Source organism: Amblyomma mixtum, chromosome 3 (genome assembly GCF_055824585.1).
Source record: "Amblyomma mixtum isolate Tamu chromosome 3, ASM5582458v1, whole genome shotgun sequence".
In the NCBI taxonomy this organism is placed as follows: domain Eukaryota; kingdom Metazoa; phylum Arthropoda; class Arachnida; order Ixodida; family Ixodidae; genus Amblyomma; species Amblyomma mixtum.
Genome location: NC_143014.1, coordinates 273,277,050 through 273,299,972, shown reverse-complemented (window position 1 = coordinate 273,299,972; position 22,923 = coordinate 273,277,050). Strand labels below are relative to the sequence as shown.

The 22,923-nt window shown below is 46.8% G+C and overlaps 1 protein-coding gene across 1 annotated transcript in view; it reads right to left on the bottom strand.

Moving 5' to 3' along the window:
- LOC149354872 (presequence protease, mitochondrial) overlaps window positions 1-22,923 on the bottom strand; it is a 127,024-nt gene that overhangs the window by 22,064 nt on the left and 82,037 nt on the right. The window contains exons 24-26 of the mRNA XM_089583533.1: window positions 21,962-22,033; window positions 11,694-11,808; window positions 1,044-1,177 (exon numbers count right to left, since the gene is read on the bottom strand). Coding sequence (XP_089439659.1) covers window positions 1,044-1,177; window positions 11,694-11,808; window positions 21,962-22,033 — 321 coding nt within the window. The remainder of the gene's footprint in view (window positions 1-1,043; window positions 1,178-11,693; window positions 11,809-21,961; window positions 22,034-22,923) is intronic.

Here is a 22,923-nt window from a genome sequence, read left to right as displayed (position 1 = left end):
TCATATACATTGGAATTGTTGACCAGCCACGACTGTATCTCTACTGAAATACCAGAATAATCTATTCTGGCCCTCTGCCATCAAAAATCATTTCTCAAAATTGGTTTTTCGCTTTTTTTTTGTTTTTTGCACGTAACGGACCCGGATGATTCAGTGGCGGCAGCTTCTATTGGCAAGACTTGGAAAGTGTCCTGGCTTTTGAGCCACATCGATAAAACTTATTTCATCGATCCTGATGTTTTAGAGCTTGCCTAAAATGCCAAATTTTATCAGCTGGCTTTCAGGGAGCAGCTCATTCAAGAAATCTTCGGGTATGATGAGGGAAAAGAAGTCCACGCCCCCAATCCTCTCATAGAATCCATTCAACACCAACCGAAAAGAATGAAAAAAAGAAACTACAAGCTCGGCTATCAGAGAACAAGGGAGGAACAAAGATAAAACCTTATGTGAAGCACTTATCATTCTACCTCTGCTTCACATCTTCACCCCTGATTGCTCTTCGCAGTTGCACCACAGTCATGACCCCTGACTTGACAAGCCATGGAAAGTGCAGTAAATTTTTCTCATAGCTGAAACTGTGAATAATGACAGCTATAAGCATGTGCAACAGTTTGTATATTCCAGTTTTCCTCTAATCAAGTTCGGGCTTAGTGCAGCCGGTAATTTTTGTTTTTGCTATATACTTTTTTGTGTTTTTAGCAAATTTCACAAATAAATGTTCATTTACTTTTGCACACACAACTCTTCTGTTTGTTTCATTCAGAAGTGTAACTAATAAGCTACAATTTCATGCATTGCAATATGTGCTGAATGTATTAGTTCTTGGGAAAAAATTTTTTCTTTCAGTACACTCCAAATCGTGCCTTTTTCCGCGGTAGCGAAAGAGTTAAACAGAACAATAAAAATGTGCTTTCTCTGGGGTGTTGCAAACACATGCAGAGCGCTCAGACTACCATCAGTTCCACATGCATGCAACAGTCCTCTGAGCAATATGACAATGTGTTCTCAGAAAGTTCTCTAGCTTCTAGCTGTTCATCACTCACCTCTTGACTGCTGCGATGACATCATCTTTGGTCCTTGAAAATAATCGCTGTCTGTGCTCTTGCTTCATCTCATCGGTGACTCCGTGCAGAAATGCTGCAACTCCACGGTCACCCGGGGTGATGGGCTTGTCAACCTGCGCTCACCAGGATGACAACACCACTTAAACACAGCCCAAAATGACACAACAAAACTCCATCCACCACACAGCAGTTGTACTTCTGCCACCACCACAAAAAGGTTTCATTTTGATTTCCTCGACAACTGCATAAACCCATAACATAAGTTGCGTAAACCCATTACCCATTATGACAGCTGCATAACCCTAAGTCATAACTGCAATGTTTAAAGTAGCCAAGTTAATTGAAGGCACATGAAAGTGTTCCAATATTCAAGTGTGCTAAGTGCAAACTGAACAAGGACTGCACAATTTAAATGCATTAAATCGTAGATAATATGTGGCATGTCAGGAGTCTAAGATTTCAGAAATCATTCCCACTCCATCAGCCTGCGCAAGCATAGAAGACGACAATGACATCCAGAACTAAATGGTGCACTACACATCGTTTTATATTTTGGTTTTGTGGTTTTATGGGGTTTAACGTCCCAAAGCAACTCAGGCTATGGGGACGTCATAGAGGAGCCAGGCTCCGGATAATTTCGACCACCTGGGGTTCTTTAAGGTGCACGGGTCTCTAGCATTTTGCCTCTATCAAAATGCAACTGCCAAGGCCGGGATCGAACCCGCATCTTTCGGGTCAGCAGCTGAGCACCATAACCACTTTGCCACCACGGTGGCCATCCTCTGTTACTGATGTGAAGGGACACCAAGATGGCAATTTGGGTGAGTTGGTGCAATGCGAACTGAAACTTAAGGCACAACACAAGACATGGACATGAGAAGGTCAACAGACTCAAAATCGCTAACTTTTAATAGTTTATTATGAACTATAAAGCAAAATACAACACATGAAACCCATAGCCAAACAAAGCGCGTTCACAAAAAAGTGAAATTTCACACAGCACATGTCACCTGGCCCCTGTTCTTAATAACAACAGTGTGCTTCTCAAATATTCGATCACAACCACACACCATCCAGTGTAAATCAAGAACCCCTCTGCTCTGTTAGTTCAGACTGCAGCAATCTTTCCGTAAGTAATCATTCAGGTGCCTCTCACTTTGGGCACCACGTGACAACTGATGGTGTCACGTGGTGGTGACGGCAGTGGGACAGAAAGAGGAAAGCTGAACCGCAGTGGTGGCCTAGTGAACTCAGCGTCCGTGCACCTTCTCATGTGCGCGGTTCAATCCCCAGTGCTGCTCGGTACCCACCGGTGATACAGTGGGTACAAGCTTTTCCCTGGTCTGGTGCTCGGCTTATTCAGAGTCAAATGCTTGGGAAATGGGTCTTTGACCCCACCTCGTATAGATGAAAAACACCTCGTGTCATGGCGCTCTTTGACCAAAGCTGCCCTTGCACCATAAACATTTGTCATCATCATCAAGACAGCTGAAGGCTTTCAGAGAAAACTGTTTATTGGGAAAAGCTGTGCCTTCAAATGGACTGAGCTTGATGGAGATGAAGCAGCAAGCGTGAACAGCGGTTGTCAAAGAAAATAATCACTTCTGCTCTCGGCTGCACTCAGTTAAAAGGTGACGAAGAGCTTGTGATATAAGGTGCCTACAAAATCTGCAACATCTTGAACACTGCTGAGTAAGTTGCGCTCGGCTGCAATAATTCCGGAGAAATCTGATCACCTCTTGCGTGACCAACAAAATGATAACATCGTATGCCAGCACTTCTCAACACAGAACATGAAAAAACAAAGATTAGGTTTGATTTATGAGGGCTTAAAGAGGCTCTAATAAAATTGCAGTATGCCTGGGATGCTAAAGCATGCTGTTTCTCGAATATTGTCCAGCAAGAATTTTTTTTAAAGGGACACTGAGGAGAAATTGAAGTTGACTTGCTCGACAGAATACCAGCTCCTGATTACAAAAACGCCATTCATACTGACAACAAAGCTCTTGTAACATAGAAAAGAGCAAGAACCAAAATACAGGTATCGCCGCCACAGGCCAAACTCGCAAGTACAAGCTTCATGACGTCATAGGACAAAACAGTGTTGCTAGAACCAATAGTTCTAGCAACACTAGGACACGAGAAGCAACGAACTACTGAGGCGCAGCAAATGCATGCGCAAATCTTCTTGCCACGTACCCGACAGCTACGCGTGCTCCTGCAGCGCCGGGACCAATCAGCGCCTACTCACAGCGGTATGCGGGCTCCCGGTATTCCGCTAATGGTAACAAGGTACACTGTATGCTAAAGGTGTCTATTTGCGAGAACTTCGTTGACGACTTCGAGAACGGGGTCCATTGTAACGCTGGCAAAACGCCGTTGCAAACGTAAACGAAGCGAAGGCCGCAATAGCCGATAGATGCCTTAAACGTGCGGCTGGCGGTAGCTTTCTTTTCGGCTGCTGCTGGGCCGCACTGCTGGCCGCCAGAAATCACGGAGTCTGCGTTACGTCATGTGCACGTCATGTTTCACGTCACTTAGTCCTGTGTCGTCATAGGAGAATCCCAAGTTTGAATCGGAGCGGCGGGAAAAACTTTTTCAACTTAGAATCCAAATTTCTTGGAAATAAAGGCATCTTTCACTGCCGGCCAAGTGGCAACAAAGCCATGAAATGCCGAAACATCGGATTTTGCTATAAAAAAAATGTTAATAGAGCTCTCCTCAGTGACCCTTTAATGCACTTTGTAGAAGCTGAGCTATCTGTAGTTGAAATTTGAATTTCAGCGTCTTTGTGCCTTTCCCTCTCCTCTCGTCACTTTTCGCACGTTGGAAGGTTGGCACTCCTCCACAGGACCCACCTCCGGGGGCGGAGCTTCCTGACCCGCCGGAGCTACGAGGCTTATTGGCCGCAGCCATGGTAGCTGCCTGACGTCTGAAAGAATCCAACCAACAGCCATTTCTCAACTTGTATACGCAGGTGAGAGTGATGGAGGGTGTGAGCATGAAAAAGTCACTGGGAAGGGCTCACAAACTTGCGCGCGCAATTGTGGGTTCTCTGCTGCACGTAGAAGTGTAATACATGGCTCAGGTGTTCATGACAACACAATGCAGTGATTGAGCAAGTTGATGTGCTCTCCTCGGAAGGTGTTTCAGAGCACCTTTAACATCCCAAAGTGACTCAGGCTATGAGGAATGCTGTAGTGAAGGCCTCCGGAAACTTCGACCACCTGGGGTTCTTTAACGTGCACTGACATTGTCCAGTACACGAGCCTCTAGAATTTTGCCGCCATTGAAATTCGACCACCGCGGCCGGAATTGAACCTGCGTCTTTCGGGTCAGCACCCAAGCGCCATAACCACTGAGCCATTGCGTAGGCAAAACAAACATTGCACAGGTTCACGGCACAATGTATTTTCGTGCACAGGTCAGTGGAATATTGTATACAAATGCTAAAATTGTTTTTCCTGCACTCAATAAGCTGCAGAGACTGTGTAGAATGACCAAGCCGAGCCTCTACAGCAAGCTTGGATGCACAATAAAAGACTGGATAAAATTTGTTGAATGCAAAGAATCAGACTCCTACAGTATTTCATTGACCTGTGGATGAAAATACATGGGCCACAGTGAAAGGTGCTTGAAAGAATGCTTTTGGGAGCACTGTTACAATGTAATGAAACAGGGAAGTAATTTTTTTTTTATTTACACTGCGGAACGCCACGTACGCTACCGTAAAACTTCATTAATTCGTTAATTCAAACCCCGTTAAATCAGAAATTCCGACTGTTGCGAGCACCCCGCTCAACAGTAATGTAATTTTGATGCTCGTTAATTTGGATTAACACTGCAAAGCACATACTGGTTAATTCAGACGGGCTCCAGAAGGGGCACTGTGTTGACGTATGACCAGCTAGGCCTTGATCCCCGCACACCTCAGACACGCAAAAGAACGCCACCATCTCTAAGCCAGGAAGTCGTCCACCCGCAGTTTGATTTTGGGTGTTTCAGCCGCGCATCAGTCAGCCAGGCAGCTGAGCTCATCTGCACATTGTTAACATGGAGGCTCTGTGGCCATTTAGAACGCGGGTCAACTTGTTGCTCGTCTTTTATATTCCCTTCTCAAAGTGTCGCGCTGGTCCAGAGCAAATTCGTGCTGTCCTCGCTTTCGTCCAAACGATTCTTCGTGCCTCCAGTGTGCCAAAACTGCACGCTCATCCCGTGATGTTCACTGCTGATGCAGTGAAACCTCCTCATGTGCAACGCCACTGCTCGTGAGGAAGCTGCACCAGTAGCGCATCGCACCGTATGGAGAAGTTCTGTTGCTGACACTTCTGATTGTGTGTATATACATTAAAGTATCTGACAGAACCTCAAAAAATAATTGACGCTGTGTTTTGTTTCAAAAGCAGACGACCTTTGCCCAGTTTTTCACCAAACAAATTTATTATTGCGTTAGCAATTTTTGTTAGCACAATAATGCTTTGTTAGCAAAGCTGGGTACCAAATGGAAACTACCCCACATGCCCTAAGGGTGTTTGCAGCGCATGCAATAAGTGTGCATTAGTGACATTTCTGGTGTGTCTGCAAGAGGACGCTTGCTGCTTTTGCAAGAGCAGAGGGTGGAGAAAGAGTGTGAAGGCACTTACGAAGAAGTCGTAAACAAATGTTCAGCAAAAGAGCGATACTATGAGATGCCGCGCTAAAGCGGTTAGGTGAGGTTCACCAAGCAGAGGTATGTGCTGCATTTGAAGAGTTCAGGCTCAGAATGAAGCTAAAGAAGATAGCTGATTTAGGCCTTCAGAATGGTCTAAAAGGGGCTGACCTTGTTAAGTGGGTGGACCAGAAATATAAAGAGGTTCACGAAGAGGCGGTGAGAGAAAGACAGCGTGTTATAGAGAAGCTGCTGAGAAAGAGAGAGAGGAAACGAGAAGAAGCAGAGAGGGCCCAAGAAGCTGTTTAGAAAGAAACAGAATGGCAGAGGAAACAGGCTGAAAGAGAATTTGAAAGAGAGAAAGCAATCCTTTTGAGGCAGCTTGTCGAGGTTCAGCGGTTGAGGAATATAAGTGATTTAATTGAGCTTACCCCCCCTGAAGCAGGGTGGAAGAGTGAAAGCATCAAGTCTCTAGCAGCCACAGAGGAGGTTGTAGCTAGCTCGACAGGTGGTCAGAGTTTGGTTGTGGAACAGCCCGTTCCTGCAACTGCAATTACATACAGTGAAGACCAGATTGGAGAGTCGCTTCCTCAGGAAAGTGAAAATGTAGCTGCTACTGGGGTAGTAAGCAATGGAGAGAAGGCCACCGTGATGGCTCAGTCAGGGTGTACCTTCAGGAAGCCTCCTGAAGATGAAGAAGGAAGTTAGACATCCATCGAGAAGCCAGAGTGCTGCATATCTGAGAGTTTTAGTGATGACCGAGAGTTTGAGTCAGAAGAAGCTGGTTGTAAAATTGGAAGTGGTTACAAGTGAACTCTCGAGGAACGAGAAGGCTCTTTCTGTTGAGGAAGGTGAAAAAAATTTTGCCTGTGGGGAAGGCAAAAGTGCAGTGCAAGGAACGGAGCACACTGAGGGAAAGCCTTGTGATGACTGCACAGAAACTGACACACTGAAGGAAGAATCTGACGAAGAAGAATTGAGCAGAAGTGAGGAGAATGAGTATCTGATGGCTAATGAGCCGTGCTTTGAGTCCTGTGCATGAGGAAGGGTCAGGAAAAGAAAAAAGAAGAAAAAATTGGGCAGGAGAGAAAGTTCAGTCCACGAAGAACAAAAAAGGAGTGGACCAAAGGTTCACCACGAGAGCGCAGCTCGGATGATACATGTGCAAATGAACTAGGGCTTTCCCCCAAAAAAAAGTAAGGAAGAGAGTGAAAAGAGAAGTGAGTCAAACACTACTGATGAAGGTGAAGTCAAACAAGACAGGGCTTTGAAGAAAGGTGAGGAAGAAACTGAAAGAGAAATAAGTTGAAGACAGTAGGGTTAGGTGCAACCAAACTCGACGAGCATTGCTTCAAAGTGAAGAAGAAACTGAAACAAAAGAAAGGCTAAGCGAAAGCAAAGAGAAAACGAACAGCCGAAGCAGAAAACGTGCATTTAAAAAAGTAGTGTCATTATGACACCAATACAACTAACAGAAGGCAAATCCTTGCACCAGTTCAGCTTAAATCACCTGCAAGCCAAGCAGCTTCCAGAAACAACAGCATACCAAAGAACTGGAGATGAAAGCGCAAAGAAAACAGTGCACACCGAGAAAAAAGAAGGTATGAGAAGTGGAGCCGTAACTGGCGTTACTTCTGTTCGCAATAGACGCACTAGCCACATGAAAAGAAGGATTCGAAGTCTAGGCAGAAACACGGAAAGTAGTACAAGCAGGGAAAGGAGTCAGAACAGTGTATGGAAGAGAAGCTTGACTAGGAAGAGGAGCAAAGGAACAAGAGCAGAACTCAAGACAGGAGGAAAAGCTGTAGTCATGTTAGGAAGAGCTATGAGTGCTATCGAAAGCTTGAGAGGGGCAAGTATGTTCCGAGCCAAATGCATGAGCTGAATGCGGAAGTATAGGCGAAAGCATGTCTTGTATTTGTGTACTTCCTGTTGGAAGATAGTGTGACTGTGTTACCGAGTTATGACGCGTTTTGAAGTGTACGTTGACAACTGCCATGTGTCATGTATGTGAATCTCACTGTAGTAATGTGTGCATTTTGGCATTTGTCATTTCAGTTTGTGAGTGCATGCATGTGTGCACAATTTTCGTGTGCTGTGAATACTGTTCCACAATATCATTAGAGGAGGGGGCAGTACCATAAAAATCGGCGCACATTTAGAAAGCCGGCAAGGTCCAGAAAGAATCTTGCCCACACGCACCACAGACAATTTGTGAACCTTGCAGAAAATTTCACTCATTGCCGATAGAGAGCGCGCAACCTTGAGAGTGCTATGAGATGCCCTCTCCACTTAGCTCGCATGCGGCAGCGTCGGGTCGAAAGATGTGACTCGAGCTTTCTGGAAACCTCTCTCCTCACTCGACCAATGGCAACGCGAGTATTGGTGGGAGGGTGATAGAGCGATTGTACTGTGGATGCTATGCATGTGTGAGCATCTGCCCTGGTGTGAAGTGGCAAACAGACACGGCTCACCCCATACATGAAGGACATTTAGCCCGGTCGGTCAGCCTGTGCTGTAGTTGTAGCTTTAATGAAGCACACCCACATGACTCACAGGTCAACGCCTCTGACGCTCAGTCACTGACCAGAGAGGGAGCCCACGGCAGTCCTCAGAATGGCTACATCTTGATCCTCCAGTCGTCGGACTGACACAGAGCCCAGTGAACAAATTACGTCTACGTATTTGCCTCACTCTTGTGTTAGTGCACTGTTGTGGCAAGATCTCTCTTGTGTTGCAGCCTCTGTTATGCATTCCTTTGCATATGTTGCATTGTTCTGTAGATCACGTACGTTTTCTTACGAGTGATTAGAAGCTCCTCTGTTACATCTATTTGCTATTTAAAGTTTGTTTTATTTGTGAACCTTTGACTCTGGCCTATTCTCTGGCTTGAGAGTGGTGAAAGCTGGGCACCAAACAACCATCCCCCTCTTTGTTACTTGGTGGCTGGTTTCTGGCTGAGCTTGCCACGCCGAGTCTAGGGTGTCTCATGAGAGACCAAAACCGCTACCCCCACATGCTCGTACGGTGTCTGGGAGTGCACGCAACAAGTGCGCATCGGTGACAATGTTGCATATTGTGAAACGAACATAAGAGTGAACAGTGAATGCTTTTAGGTCACTACACATATGCACATGCAAGTTTTGGCTTAGCCTTATAACAGGTTCCAGCTCTCAACCTTAACAGAAAGTTATGAACTCTCATGCTCAAGCTTTCAAAAAACACCTATGGACCTCCACATAGCCACCACATTTGGCGCTGCTGCTGCGTGGATGGGACAGACTCTGAGAACAGCCAAAGTGCATGCATACGCACACAGAGAAAAAAAGCAGCACAGCAAAGCTCTATGACCTGAACACTACTCTAGTGATTGGAGTAAAAGCAGTGGCCTCAAGGTACACTTCAAGGGCACCGGAATAGCTTGAGTCACTGTTCACATGCCCCTAGCTCCACTACCCCTGATGTTCCACTACCACTGATGTTTTGCAGTTTCAATTGGCAACACCTACAACAGCAGCAAATACAGTGGAACCTCGATTATACGTCCCCCGGTCATGCGACGACCCGCATTTTACGACGAATTTGTGCGGTCCCGGCAAAACCCCCATAGAGACAATGCATTAAAAACCTCGGTTATACGACGCAAATTTTAGAAGGACCCCGCTTCGTACGACGGCTGGCTCGTACCGTCCGTAAGAAAAGGCCGTCAGCAAACGCAGGCCGGGATGTACCGTATTTTCGCGATTCTAAGCACCCCCCCCCTCCCCTATTTTCGGAAAAAAATTTCGGAAAAAAAAAACTGCATGCGAATCTAAGCACCCCCGTTTTTGCGCGGAAGAGAGGGTTGCCAAGGCCGCCAAGTGCACTTGCTCTCTTTTTCGTCGAGCCTGTGCAGTCGGAGTCCCAAGGAGGCGCGGCCTGCGTGTTGTCATTGGGACTGAGAGAAGGATGAAAAGGAAAGCGCACGGGCCCGCCTACTGGCGTGAGCCAAGCCACCACTGCTGCCGAGGAGAGTTAAAAGATCAGAGGAAAGATAAAGAGAAAAGATAAGACGCGCATCCCAGCAACAGATGTGTCTGCAGGAGCCGACGCTGATGAAAAAACAGATAAGCGGGCGAGGCCGCGCTGGCCCAAGCGAGTACAGCGGCGTCCACTGCGCTTTTTGTAATGGAAGTAATGGATGCTTGTGCCCCACCATAAAACTTCCGAAGTGGACAACGATGCAGAGGTTTGCGCTCCCATTCCTAGTTACGCGGACGTGTTGCAGAGCGTCGACAACATCCGGCGCTTTGCTTGCGCGCGCGACGATGTTGGCGACCTACTGCCAGACGTGGCAGCCCTTGACAGAAAGTTGATGCGCCGAGGTTGGGCAAAGGTGCAAAAAAAAAAAAAATTACCGATTTTTTTAAACGGTAATAAAGATTTTTTTGCAAATCTGTTTCAAACAAATGCTGGGTTTTGTCTTTTTTAATCTGATTGGCGTACTTGCCGCGGGCTTGAAGCCGGTCAACAGTTTTCGGCGCAAGGCCGAGCGCCACTGGCTGCATTCTTTGATTTTCGATTATACGACACCCGGATTATACGACGGTTTCGTGCGGTCCCCTGAACGTCGTATAATCGAGGTTCCACTGTACTCATTTCCCAGAGCCACAAAGAAAGAGGCTATTTATTTTAAACACCTTGGATTGCCTAAACAAACAGAGAAGGCAAGTATGCACTTAATGGATGGAATGTGCAAATTTATACGTTAATACTCAGACAAAAATGAATAAAGACAAAAAAGGGTGTTTAGTACTGCATAGTGGCCAGACAGCTGCAATGGCAGCCAGAGTATACTACCAGTGTACTCCATGTGACTACGGTGCCTGATGAAAATAACGCATTTACTCAAGTAATTTCTGCCCGCAAGTAATTTGTGCACCCCTAATTTACTGCCCGGATTTATAGAAAACTTTCACTCGCATATTTTGTGCTCCCTGCTGCGCAAGCATGCCAGCATGCATGCAGGGCAAGATTTGGAAGATTGCCACCAAAGGTAAGTGAGTGGCGTCAAAGAAAGTCAATAATTTGTTTGTAAATTAGTTTCAGTAAAGAGAAGTCAACTGTGCACCATTTACCCGGCTCTCTCACGCCAGTGGTCGCTTTCTGGCAACCTCCTTCCAATAACCTTCAGAGCATGAGTCACGCTAGCATCCAGAACTACCAAGCCGTTGGCTGTTCTGTTTACCACTACTCAGCCGCATGCACTGTCATGCCATCACACAGGGGACTACACAACGTGGGTCGGGGTGGGGAACGGAGGAAGGAAAGCTCCAGAGAGGCCCTCGCTATCCGAGCTACACAGCAAAAAGTGTGCCGGAAGCCATGTGCTTTCGGAGGACTACTGGGAGTCTTTGGCCGATGGCACAGCCAATAGTAACATCGGGTGCAGCAGTGTCGTCTGCTGCACTGTCTGTAGCGCATGCGCAAGTGAGCTGAGGCGGCGGCAAAGTAGGGGGGGGGGGGGGGGGGGGGGGAGCCTTCATGTCTGGCTTCAAAAACTGTGACGTAACAGCCTCCCCTGAATTATTTCGTTCCACCATGGGGTGGGGTATGCATAGCTTTATATTTGGAGTCAGCTTTCTTTTTTTTTTTGTCAGCAAGGGGCACGAGATGCAGGGTCGACTTATACGTGGAAATATATACCATATACATTGCGCATTATGATCTTTGTTGAGTTTTTTAGGACGTGTTCACGAAATATCCTTGTAATCTGTGCACCCCCTTTGTGAGGCCTTTAGGAAAAAAAAAAAGAGGCCAAATTACGCAAGTAAATACGGTATACTTGGCCATTACTTTTCTCTTGATTCTAAACAGAGCTGACATTTATACAGATGAGAAACAATATACAAAGAAGAATAAGCACAAATGAGAATGAAATTAGTGAATCTTAAGCAGATTAAGTACATAATAAGCAACCCAACACTACTCTTTCCACTCACCCTTGCAAAGCAGGCTAGCTTGGCTTCTTCAAGATCCTCTTCAGTGAATTCTCCTCTTGTGAGCCATGCCACAGAGTCACAAAACACATCCAACGTTTTCTCCATGTTAGGATCCCTTCAGAAAAGGAGAGAAAAAGGCAAAAGCCATCTGTGTACTGACATTGACACTAACTACCCTTTGCCCTGCCTCATTACTTCCAGTACAGAGCATCCAAGCATAAATTTTCAAGCAAGAGTTGCGGGTTTCTGAGTGGACACAGGCCACCGCGGGTTCGGGCTTCGCGCGAGCCAAGGGCCCCGATCAGCTGTCACCACACACACACCCTGGGGCACCGCTGCGGCGCACTCAACCTCCGCAGGGAGGAGAGTGACTCGCCGCAAAGGAATAGGCCTCCAAGTCCACAAAGGTGCACCGGTGCAGAGGCATGCGGCACGTACACCAACAAAGTTGGGGCTTTGGCTGCACGCTGCTCAACAGTGCCATCCCGGAAGAGGTACGCTGAACCGAAACCACACGAAGCAAGCATTCCAGAAATGTTATTCGCTACAGATGAATACTTTATTATTCGGCTGAATATTTGCATACCCCTAATTAACGAGCTCTTACTGTACTTGCATTCTTTGCACACACACTCACTCTTGAAACCAACCACAGTAGCCTTCACAGTTAATGGAGAGTCATTAGAGATGGAGCTAGATTTAGGACCTCCTTCTTGCTGACCTCTGAAGACACCTTCAGGCAATACCTGGGTACCTGCCCAGGCTAATCAAACCTGACATCAAACTCAAATGTAAACTAGAAACTACACCTGCACAGGAAACTGTTGCTGCTGATGTACACCTCGGCAAGACTACAGCTCAGTAGACACTCTTGGCAGTTGCCTGAAAAAATTGCCGTTGATTACATTACTTCCTAATGTGAAATTTGAGCACGGCTCATCAGCTGTTTCAGCTTATTGATTGATTGAGGCAAAGAATTTGAGCAAGACATGCATGTACAATTACAGACAACTTGTTATTGTTCACACATATTCCTTCTTCAAGAAACACTCCACTAACAGTTCTTGATTGCCACGAAGGAAGCTTTGTGGTCAGAGAAATAGATGGATATATGCTCGAATTGCTGCACCAATGCCTCGTTCTCAAAGACGAGGTCTATGCAAGTATTTCGCGAGGTTGTCACAGCCGTGGGAGGTGTTACGAGCGAGAGGAAATGGATGTTCGCCAGCATAAGCGGTGAGAAATTCCTGTTTGTCTTTATATCTACATTAAAGTCCCCTGCCACCCTGGCAGGTGGCAGTTAATGGTCGATCGCGAGAGTTCGCTCACCGTTGTCAGCACTAATGCATACAGTCCACATCTCTCTCTCATCAACCCACATACCTATAAACGCGATTCAGGCACCCACTGACCCAGGGAGCCAGTTATGCGCACTTCCTTTCCTTAAAATCATCGGAGTGTAAAACGTTGTCAACGCCAACACCAGTGAACACAACGAACGCAGACGGCCTATGGGTTCAGCGCTGCGTTTCTGGCACAATGCTGTCAATGTCAATGCCAACGCATGCAGCGCACATCTGTCACCACTGCCACGTAGCTTAAAGCACGATTGAGGTGTCCACTGTTCCAAGAGGGCAGTTATGCGCCTTCCCTGTGGTTCAGGTGTCCACCGAGATGTGTGAGACAGATACTGTGCCATTTCCTTTCCTCAAGAAACAATTTACCAATTTTACCCTCTGCTTTCCAAGCTCCCGCTCCATTGGTATCGCAGCTTAAAGCGCGACTAAGGTGTCCACAGCTGGTTACAACGGGCGACGGCAATGGTGACGCCGCGAAACGCAGAAACGGGCGCCAAAGAGCTGTGCTCTAAAAGAGCTAATTTGTGTGGCAGACAGCAGCTGATCCCATATGATTTGCTGTAATGCCAAGTAAACTCAGCATAAGTGGAGGAATGCGGCATTAAAGGCAAAGTTCTGGAAATGCTCCAGGAGTTTGAAGAGTTCTTCATGTCGGGTTGTGGTACGTTGAAAGAACAACAGGACACGCCAACATTTGACCGGATGAATAGCCACAGTTCTTCAGATCCCATTGGAGACAAGGTGAAGCAAGCACTTCAGTATCCAGAACAAGAAGGCATTGTCATGGCAGTGGGCCATCCTAACTGGGCACCCCCATGGTGATAGCACTGAAAGCAGATGGCAAGGACATCGATTTGAGGTGATAACAGCCTGGTCTGAATTCGGCAGTGATGACAGCACAGTACCCATTTCCCAAAAGAGAAAACTTTTGCACCCTTGCAAAGTGAGGTCAAGTTCGTCAAGTTAAACTACTGTTAGGAAGTCCCACACTCTTTCAAAGAATGAAGGAAGTCCTCCACGTCATTCCTAACACATCTGCATGTGTGGACGACACTTTCGCGACAGGCAGAGCTGACACTGAGCACCTCTGAAACCAGAGCCAAGTTCTGCAAAGGATCTCTGTATTAGGGCTCAAGCTCACACAGGAGATGTGTGAGTTCTCAAAACAGTCTTTTGTTAACTCTGGTCTTAAGATCAATGCAGCTGGACTCCAGGCACTGAAGAAAAAAAAAAGATGGCCGATTTGCTAAGTTAGGCCAAATGAGAATTGGGTGCGCTAGCAATTCGGTTCCGGTGTTCAGGTCCAGTGTTCACAGATGGCAGCTGGTCGAACTGTGATACTGGATTTATGTCCATATACCGTATATATGTACTTGTGTGTATATACGGCCACACTATAGCCACACTTTTTTTCATAAAATTTTCTCAGGTGCGGGTTATACACAAATCAGGCCTATATTAACACACTGTGGTGCCACTGTGACTACTTTGTTAGATAATCAAAAAGCTGGTGACAGATATGAGCATTTTATTTCACCATTCATCACCACTTTGGCACTAATCGCTGTCGGACGAGCTCAGCTCATTGGCGAACTCCCAAAGCTGGTCCCCCCCTGTGCCGTCCACGGCGTTTGACAGCCCCGTGACACTAAAACTCTTTGAGATGGTGTCCGCTGACAACGAACGCCATGCGTGTGGAATACAAGCGCAAACTTGCTGGAGGGACGTTCACTTCAGCCACCCTGTCAGAGTAGTTCCGTGGCTGCCTGCGGCCATCCACTCGGTGTAGCAGCACCAAAATTCCGTCTTGAATGGCCGGTTAACGCAAACATCGAGAGGCTGCAGCACACTTGTCAGGCCATGAGGAATTATGCCCAAGTCCGTTTGGCAGTCTGCCAGCACAGTCTTCAATCGGTCTGTTAGGTGCCCTCTAAAGCTGTCGAGCACAAGGACTTTGCAGCGTAGTAGGCCTCCTGGTCGGTTCTGCCACACTGTTTTCATTTCGGCACAGCAAATATCGCTGCTCCACGGAGCCATCCGGGATCAATGTTTAATCCCGATCTGCCATTGGAACAGACAACTCGCGCTCCCAAAACTTGATCTGGATCTACCATTGGAATTCAACATTAGTTTCTTTTTTTTTTTTTCATTTTTGCAGCCGAAAGTGGGGGGTGCAGGCTATACAGGAGGGCGGCTTATACACAAGTATATATGGTATGCGGAATTGGTCATTCTCTCTAATCGTAGATTCCAGAGAGTTTTCCTACCACTCCTGGTGCAGTGTTGCAGTGATCAAGCAATGTCCCACTGCCCTGCTATGGCAGGTTCTGCCATTGGTGGGACTTGGGTTGCTTGGGGGGTTGGGTTGCTACTCAGGTTGCTCTTCCCTAGCAGCCTGTCATGATGAAATGAGCTGCCACTTGACACGGTGGGCAGGTTGCTAGGTATACACCTGGGCACGTTGCTCACCACCCAGTGGGGAGGGGAACAGCCTGCCACAAAACTGGCTTCAGACAAACACACAACGGCTAAATGGAGAGAATGGCCACTATAAGTGCTAGCGACCTAAAACACAGAAGCCAACATTCAAGTATCCAAGCCCAAGGAGTCGCTGAGCAGAGTAAAACCCTATACTAGACTCCTCTTGCACTATAGAAAATTTCTCCTAACCCTACCCATACTCGTGGTACATTTATATGCACTGCTACACAAGAACAGCTGCTGGTGGTGGACAGATGAGGAACAAAAAGCTTTCGTCAAAAGCAAAGAAGCCATCCCACAAGCAAAAGTGGTGCTGCACTATGACCCATCAAAAGAACTTGTGACAGCCAGTGATAAGTCACCATATGGTGCTGGTGCAGTGCTTTCACACTTGAATGAATCCTCACACCAGTAAAGTGAAACTACTTGCACCTGGGAAAGGAGTCACTAGCTATAATTTCTGATATCAAACTCTTCAGGGACTACCTGCTAAGGCGCAGCTTTGTCCTGATCATTGACTGCAAGTTGCTGGTGAGCATCTTTCATGGAAACAAGGAAATTCCAGCCATGACAGCTTCAAGCCTCCAATGCTCGGCACTCCTTCTAGAAGCTTACATGTATATCATGGAGCACCTACCACAACGCCCAAGTGGAAATGCAAATGCTACAAATGGCCTGCAACTGAGAGTGCTATATACAAATATGTACCTGAGCTACCACAGCTGCTCATCTAAATTTCACAGCTGGAAGAGCTGACAGTGCGAGTCAAGCAACTGAAACAGTACCCTCACTAGAATTGATCTAACTCTAAGCAAAACACTGCAGTGGGTCAAAGAAGGACGGCCATAAAACATCCCAGTCATCATGCTACTTCCTACACAGAATCATATCTTTGACCTCCTATATGAGAGCCACCAAAGGATGGTCATCGTGAAAGGCATGGCAAGGTCATTGGTCTGGTGGCCTGGGGTGAATGCTGAGATAGAAAACTGTGCTCAGTAGTGTGCACAGTGCCTGCAGTCTCTGCAGTGATACAAAAGGCAGAACCAGTCCCCTAGTAAATACTGGGAACACGTGCACCTAGACAATGCAGGACCCTTTGAGGGAAAGATGCTCCTTGAACTAGTAGATGCCAGAGGAGGGCAAATGCTCTCATTTTTGCCTTTCGTCCCTCACCCCCATAATTAATTCCTTGACGACCTTCCCTTACACTTACCCTCAGTTTGCTAACCCCCCCCTCACCCTCACAAACGGCACTGTTGTAAGACAGGCCTTCGGCTCCGGAACCTCCAGTACTCGAGCGCCTGTCGTCTTCTTCCTTGAGCACTAGCCACTGAAGAAACCTTCAGCAGCTGGTGCTCAAGCAAGACGACGACGATGACAAGCGCTGAATGCTCCGAAGCTCATGCGTGCTCCGGACTTCTGCTAGTTGTCCACGACACAGCGTGCTGTAAGATGTCTTTACTCCCCTGTTAACATTCGAGTAAATTTTCCTTATTACAGATAAGTGTCAAAGTTACTGAGTCGCACTAGGCGCAAACTACTGCTCACTGCGTCTGCTTTCCAGCTGTGTGGATCTTGCTTACCACTTCGAAGTTCTCTGTAGCCAAGCACGGTTGCAAGAAACAACACAGAGACTATGGTCATACTGTAGCCGATCGCTGCTAAGAGCCGAATCAGTCTGGTACATCCAGCAGCTGCTAAAATGAACTGTGCTGGGAGATTCAGGGCCATGAAGAGCACAGAAAAATTCTCACAATGCCCTAAGAAGCAAATAAGAAGAGAGCGCCAGAAGAATTGCAGCCACGAAATTCTCCTGGTTGCCGGTAGAATATACACTGCATAATTAATTGGGCCGACCTGCCCGACCTGCGGCACACTCCGTAACTTTGGAGGGGGCAGAGTGACAAACTACTCCACCCCACGTGCGGAAGATTCGAACTGCTGATCGGCGACAGGTTACACATCATTAGCCGCTGATCAGAGGCATGGAGCACAGACAGCAAATTGGAGTACAAAAAAAAATTGCCCCCATTCACCACTTATATGCAGGTTGTTTGGCTTCGGAATCTGTCGAAGGACCGGCTTCATCTATGATTTACCATTTGCTGCACTGTACATTCGTCCAGCGGCTTTATCTTTTGCCACTTCTTTCTTAGATCTGCATAATCACGCAACCACATGTCTCACTCTTCATCTTCATGCCTCCTCTCCACTCGGCTGCAGCTGGCGCAATACTCCTCCGAGCTTACCCGAGTTACTCCGAGGCTTCACCCGCATGCCACAGCTTTTTCACTAGTGACCTACCTACCGTATTTACCCAATTCCAACGCGCCCCCGATTCCAACGCGCACCCAATTTACAGCACAAAAAAAAAAAAAAATTTTCAAGCCCCGATTCTAACGCGCCCGATATTGGTAATGAAAAAAAAAAAAAACTACAAGCCCCGCTTCTAACGTGCATGTGACTTCCACGAATGAAAATAATTTGCAACCGTTTTTATATTTTAAGGGGAGATGCGGGTGAAAAAAACCGCGATTTTTTTCGATAAAGTCGATTTTGTATTTTCTTGCGTTTTGTATTCCCCCAAGCCTCTTCTTTTATGTGTAAAAAAATCAAAGCCGATAATCAATGGGAAGTTAGTAAAAAATACTATTAAAGCACTCGCGGTGGCTCGCGAAAGTGCGAATTTGACCGAATTTCGGGAACGCGGCATTTCGCTACACGGCGTCGCCCGCTCTTGAATATTCGCGGGAAGTAGGCCTACCCATCGTCTACGAGAAGCCACTTCGGCAGCGGCGCATTCTGGATAAAAATACGAAAAAAAAGATCGTTTCCCGCCCGAGTCGAGCGTCGCGACTGGCCCTTCAAATCACGTGGTACGATCGGAGCCGTTCCATTGGCTACGAGCATTCCACCGCACGGTCGGGCGCAGACGCTCTTTCTTCGTTCTGCCGCCACCGAGACGTGAACCAACGCTTCTGCCCGGGTTTTTCTCCTATCTCCGCTATGGATGTGACTGAGAAACGAGATTTTCGCTCACGCAATTTCCTGACAAAGCATCAGTATAAAGGAAGACGCCCCAAGCGCAAGCGGAGAGCTCCGGTTACGGGAGGTTCGTCTGCTGCTAGGCGTAACTGCGGCAACGGCGATGCTTCTTGCGGAGCATCCATGACTTCGTCAGTGCGTCTGAGCGAAAGATAAAGATCTTCGACTGTAAAAACGGGCGCGGGAGCGCTGTTATCTGTGAGATCGGCATGATGCACGACCTCGTCAGCGGCCCGGCGTGCCCCGCCTGCGGACGATGTAATCTCTGTCAGAGAGTCGGCCGCAAAACAGAAAGGAGTCTCATCATTTTTGGAACTTTACCGCCGAAATGACGCGTTTCCGACAACCGTTGTTTCATCAACATATTCTTCGATCCGCGTATCTTGATCGTGCAACGGCAGTGATGAGGCGTCCGACCGCGGCAGTGCACGGGATACCGTCGTCGTGAACGCGGTCCGTGGTCGCTGAGCACGCGACCAATGACAAGCGCCACACCGGTTGAAAACGGCTCCTGCGACGCAGAAAACGTGAGCTCCCACATCGTATAATGGCGATGACGATGGGCAGCTATGGGGCAGTTTCGGTTTGCACTCGAATCCAACGCGCATGCGATTTTGAGACGTATTTTCCCCGAAAAAAGGTGCGCGTTGGAATTGGGTAAATACGGTATATAGTGCTAGCACACTAAAAACTTTATTCTGAATCAAGTTGCAACAAATGACTATCACGCATAGTGCTTAAGAGTAACAACATAATGTCCCAAAAGGCAAGGCAGTGGAGCATATACGACTGATGAATTCCCAAGTCAGATAGATAGCACAAAAGAGAGGGTATTGTGAAACCAACATATGAGTAACATCGATGTAATGGTCAAAAAAAGAGGCACAAACGTACACAATGTTCTATGACAGAATGAAGTTACACAAACTACAAGATGAGCTACACAAAGAAAGAGTTTGGGAGAGCGTGGGGAAACGGTGGGTTATCTGCGGACTGGAAAGGTACGGTTGCAAGGAATGCCGCCGGGCTGCAGATGATTGCTGTGGAGCAGATGCGGCATTGCATATGCAGCGAGCTTGAGCCGTGCATCGGCGGGACCTCTGTCACCGCACTGAACGTATCAGACCCCGGCAAGTGAATCACTTGCCTGCCACATCCTCGGCTGGCTTCACTGCCATCGCATGCACAGATTTCCTCCAAACAATGTGCCCAGCTCGTGTTTTTCCTGCTACCGCATCCCCGTGGTAAAGAAAGACGATCAAAAGGAATGGCGCGAAAACGCTAAAGCTAGGTCTCGAAAGGAAAGCGAAGAGGTCAGAGGAGAGACTGGACACAGTGAGGGACATGCGTATGGTTGAGTGCTGACTTGCAACTGAAGAGTTATTCTGTACAGTTAGATGAGGAGATGGGGAGGGCGACAAAGGACATGACTGCTTAGGAGACGAGACCCAACAAAAGCAACAGAAAACAACAAAAGTGCGGGACAAAACCCCACACAAGTGGCACTTCTCAGTGGCCTGCCACGAAAAAAACGTCAATTAACCCACCCGGGAAGGGCTGGGAAGAGGTTGGATGAGGTGAAAAAAAGTTCTCCGCCAACACTGCCTCAGTGTTCGAATTAAGAGCGTTAGACACTGGAGCTTCAAGTGTTTACATGGTGTGCTCAGCAAACGTGGAGAAGACCAAACTTAAACATCCACGAATGTTTTCTTTCGAAAATATCCCTTCTAATACACAAGCAGCGCCTCTACCCTATGGATTTTGCACTACTATATTCCGATTTACAGCCACCTTCGCTATATCCGGTATATTTCCTCGTTATATCAGTATAAATTTTATAAATGTGTGCATCACAACACGACGAATCATTTGACACCATCCTGGACCTCCTGCGACAAACGGTTTGGCCGTAATGGCCGTCTGAAGGTTCTCGAATGCACAGTTTGGGGGCGGAAAGGCCGTCATTGCGAAATCTCACACATATTTTTGGCTTCATCGCAATTAGTAATTTTATCCTTAGGAACATGCCAAGTCATTTGACACCACTTCGAACATTCTGTGTCCAATGGGTAGCCCCCAAATTTTATGCAAATGGTGGTCCTGCAAAGGGGGGAGAGGGTGTCCCACTTCGAACGCCGCTCTGTTGGCACATATATAACGAATCGAGAGTATTGGTATCAATTGAGGCACTACGCGCCCACTGTTGCTATGTAATGTAGTGTGGTCACGTGGTTACTATTTTAGTCAATTTGACCTTCATTGCAGACACAACGGGTCCTTGACAAACGTAAGTAGTAAGAGCTAACGCTCTTAAAAAACAGCAACAACTGAGAAATTTACAGCCAATCAATTGGACTGATGCAAAGGAAATGCAATGGCATTCCCCTTTCATCGCCAATCTATACCAATTTTGATTCTATTCCAAATCTGAATCCGATATAGAAAAGATGCCATCTTTTCCTCTACCAGTTCCGTTTTGCACTCCTCATTTGTCATTTCTGGTTGTCTGATAACTCTGCCTGTGGTAACTGCGCAAACCATGTACCGTTAACAGATCGCAATGACAATGAGTCCTCATACCACTGCCATCGCAGTGGTGCCGTGGTTAAGCGATGCGCCACTGCCCCGGCAGGTGGCTGTTTCAAACACAGCAATCGGTGGGGCTTGAGAGACCAGGTTGCTCTTCCTGAGCAATGTGGAGAAGGAATATCTCTTGCAAGCCTCATTTTTGCACAGGCAGTTCTTCAGGAAGCTGTCGTATTTTGCATATAGGCTTGCTGTTGTCCAAGTAATTTTAGTTTTTGCTGAGTCATTCTTAGTCCAACATCTCCCTCCTCTCCCCTACAAGTGGAGATGGGGAGCGGAGATGTTTGGCAGGTGGAAACTTCACAGACGCTGACGCCAGACAGGTTTTACGTCTGTAGGCCTCCTAATGCTACCACGTTAAAAACAATACAAGAAAGATGGGAACAGGAGACTGAAAAACCTATTGTAGTTGACATGTTAATCTTAAATAAAATGAAAATATGTAGGTTCATTACTTTGATAGCATTTAGGTTGTCTCACAAAAAATTTGCAGCTCCTTTGTCATGAAATTCCGATTCATCAAGAGAGGTCACGTGAATGTTTTGCATCATCAAATTAAGAAACATTCAAGAGTTCATACTGTTTAAGGTAGTTCATTAACACGGAATTCTTTCCGGTCCAAGACAGTACCTTAACATCTGTAAATCGAAATTCAAATTCTGCTGCAAAATTTGTTTCACAGTGGACAAAAATTGGTAGATGCCAGCAAAAGAACAAAGACGGAAGAATATGCACAGTCATAAGAAATGTGCACACCAATGCCAGAGCAAGGAGTGCAACAGCTCATGGGCTTACCTGTACGAGTAGAAGCTGAGACATCCACCAGGGCGAACGGCAACACCTACACCATAAGCACCGCCCTTCTCTCTGAAAAGTGAACAAAACAGGAGAAAATACAACAACTATGGGCATGCACGCCCAAGATATCAGATATCGTATTTATCCAAATTAACGCGACTACAGTTGAAAAGCAAGATTTGCTTTTGTGGGCATGAAACGGGAAAAAGAAAAAGTAAACAAATGTAACACGAGCAGCAAGACCATAGTATAAAGGAAGTTGGGTAGAAATTTATAAACAAAAGTAGTTCCAAGACAGCTTTTCTGTAGCTAGACTTCAAAGGAAAGCGAGGTTGCCTTCAAAGATTACCATGGTAGGGCAGTTGCTACTACTGTTACTGCACGAAGGTTTCGCGCACCCTTTCTTTTTTAAGAGAAGTGCACAAAAGATTCACAGATAAAAATGGTATGAAGATAACCTGCCACCCCGTCACTACAACGACCATGCACTTTAGAGGCTGCGTCATGGTCTAACTGTGGTCTAAGACCCTTTTCCCAAGCATCTCTCCCTAGATGAGCCGAGCACCAGGCCAGGGGAAATCTTGTACCCATTAAAGAAACCGGTGGGTACCCAGCGGCACTGGGGATCGAACCCAGCACCTCCCGAATGCGAGGCAGATGCTCTACCACAAGACCACGCTAAGGTGGCGAAAAAAAACTGCGGAAAAGAAACTTCTCCCAATTACTCAACCATGCAGCCAGTCATGCCTCCTTCCTGAACATTGGTGGTCATTCTTAGCAGCATTTAAACGAGTTGTACATGCGGAGCTGTTGAAAATCTGCGCGACAGCACACGAGTTCGATGTTGCCAAAAAGTGCGCCAGATACCTATACCAAGGGAAGCAGCAAGAGTGTGCCTTTTTGCATGCAATTTCAACGAAAACTTTAATGGATCCGAAACAAATTACTACTGTTGTATG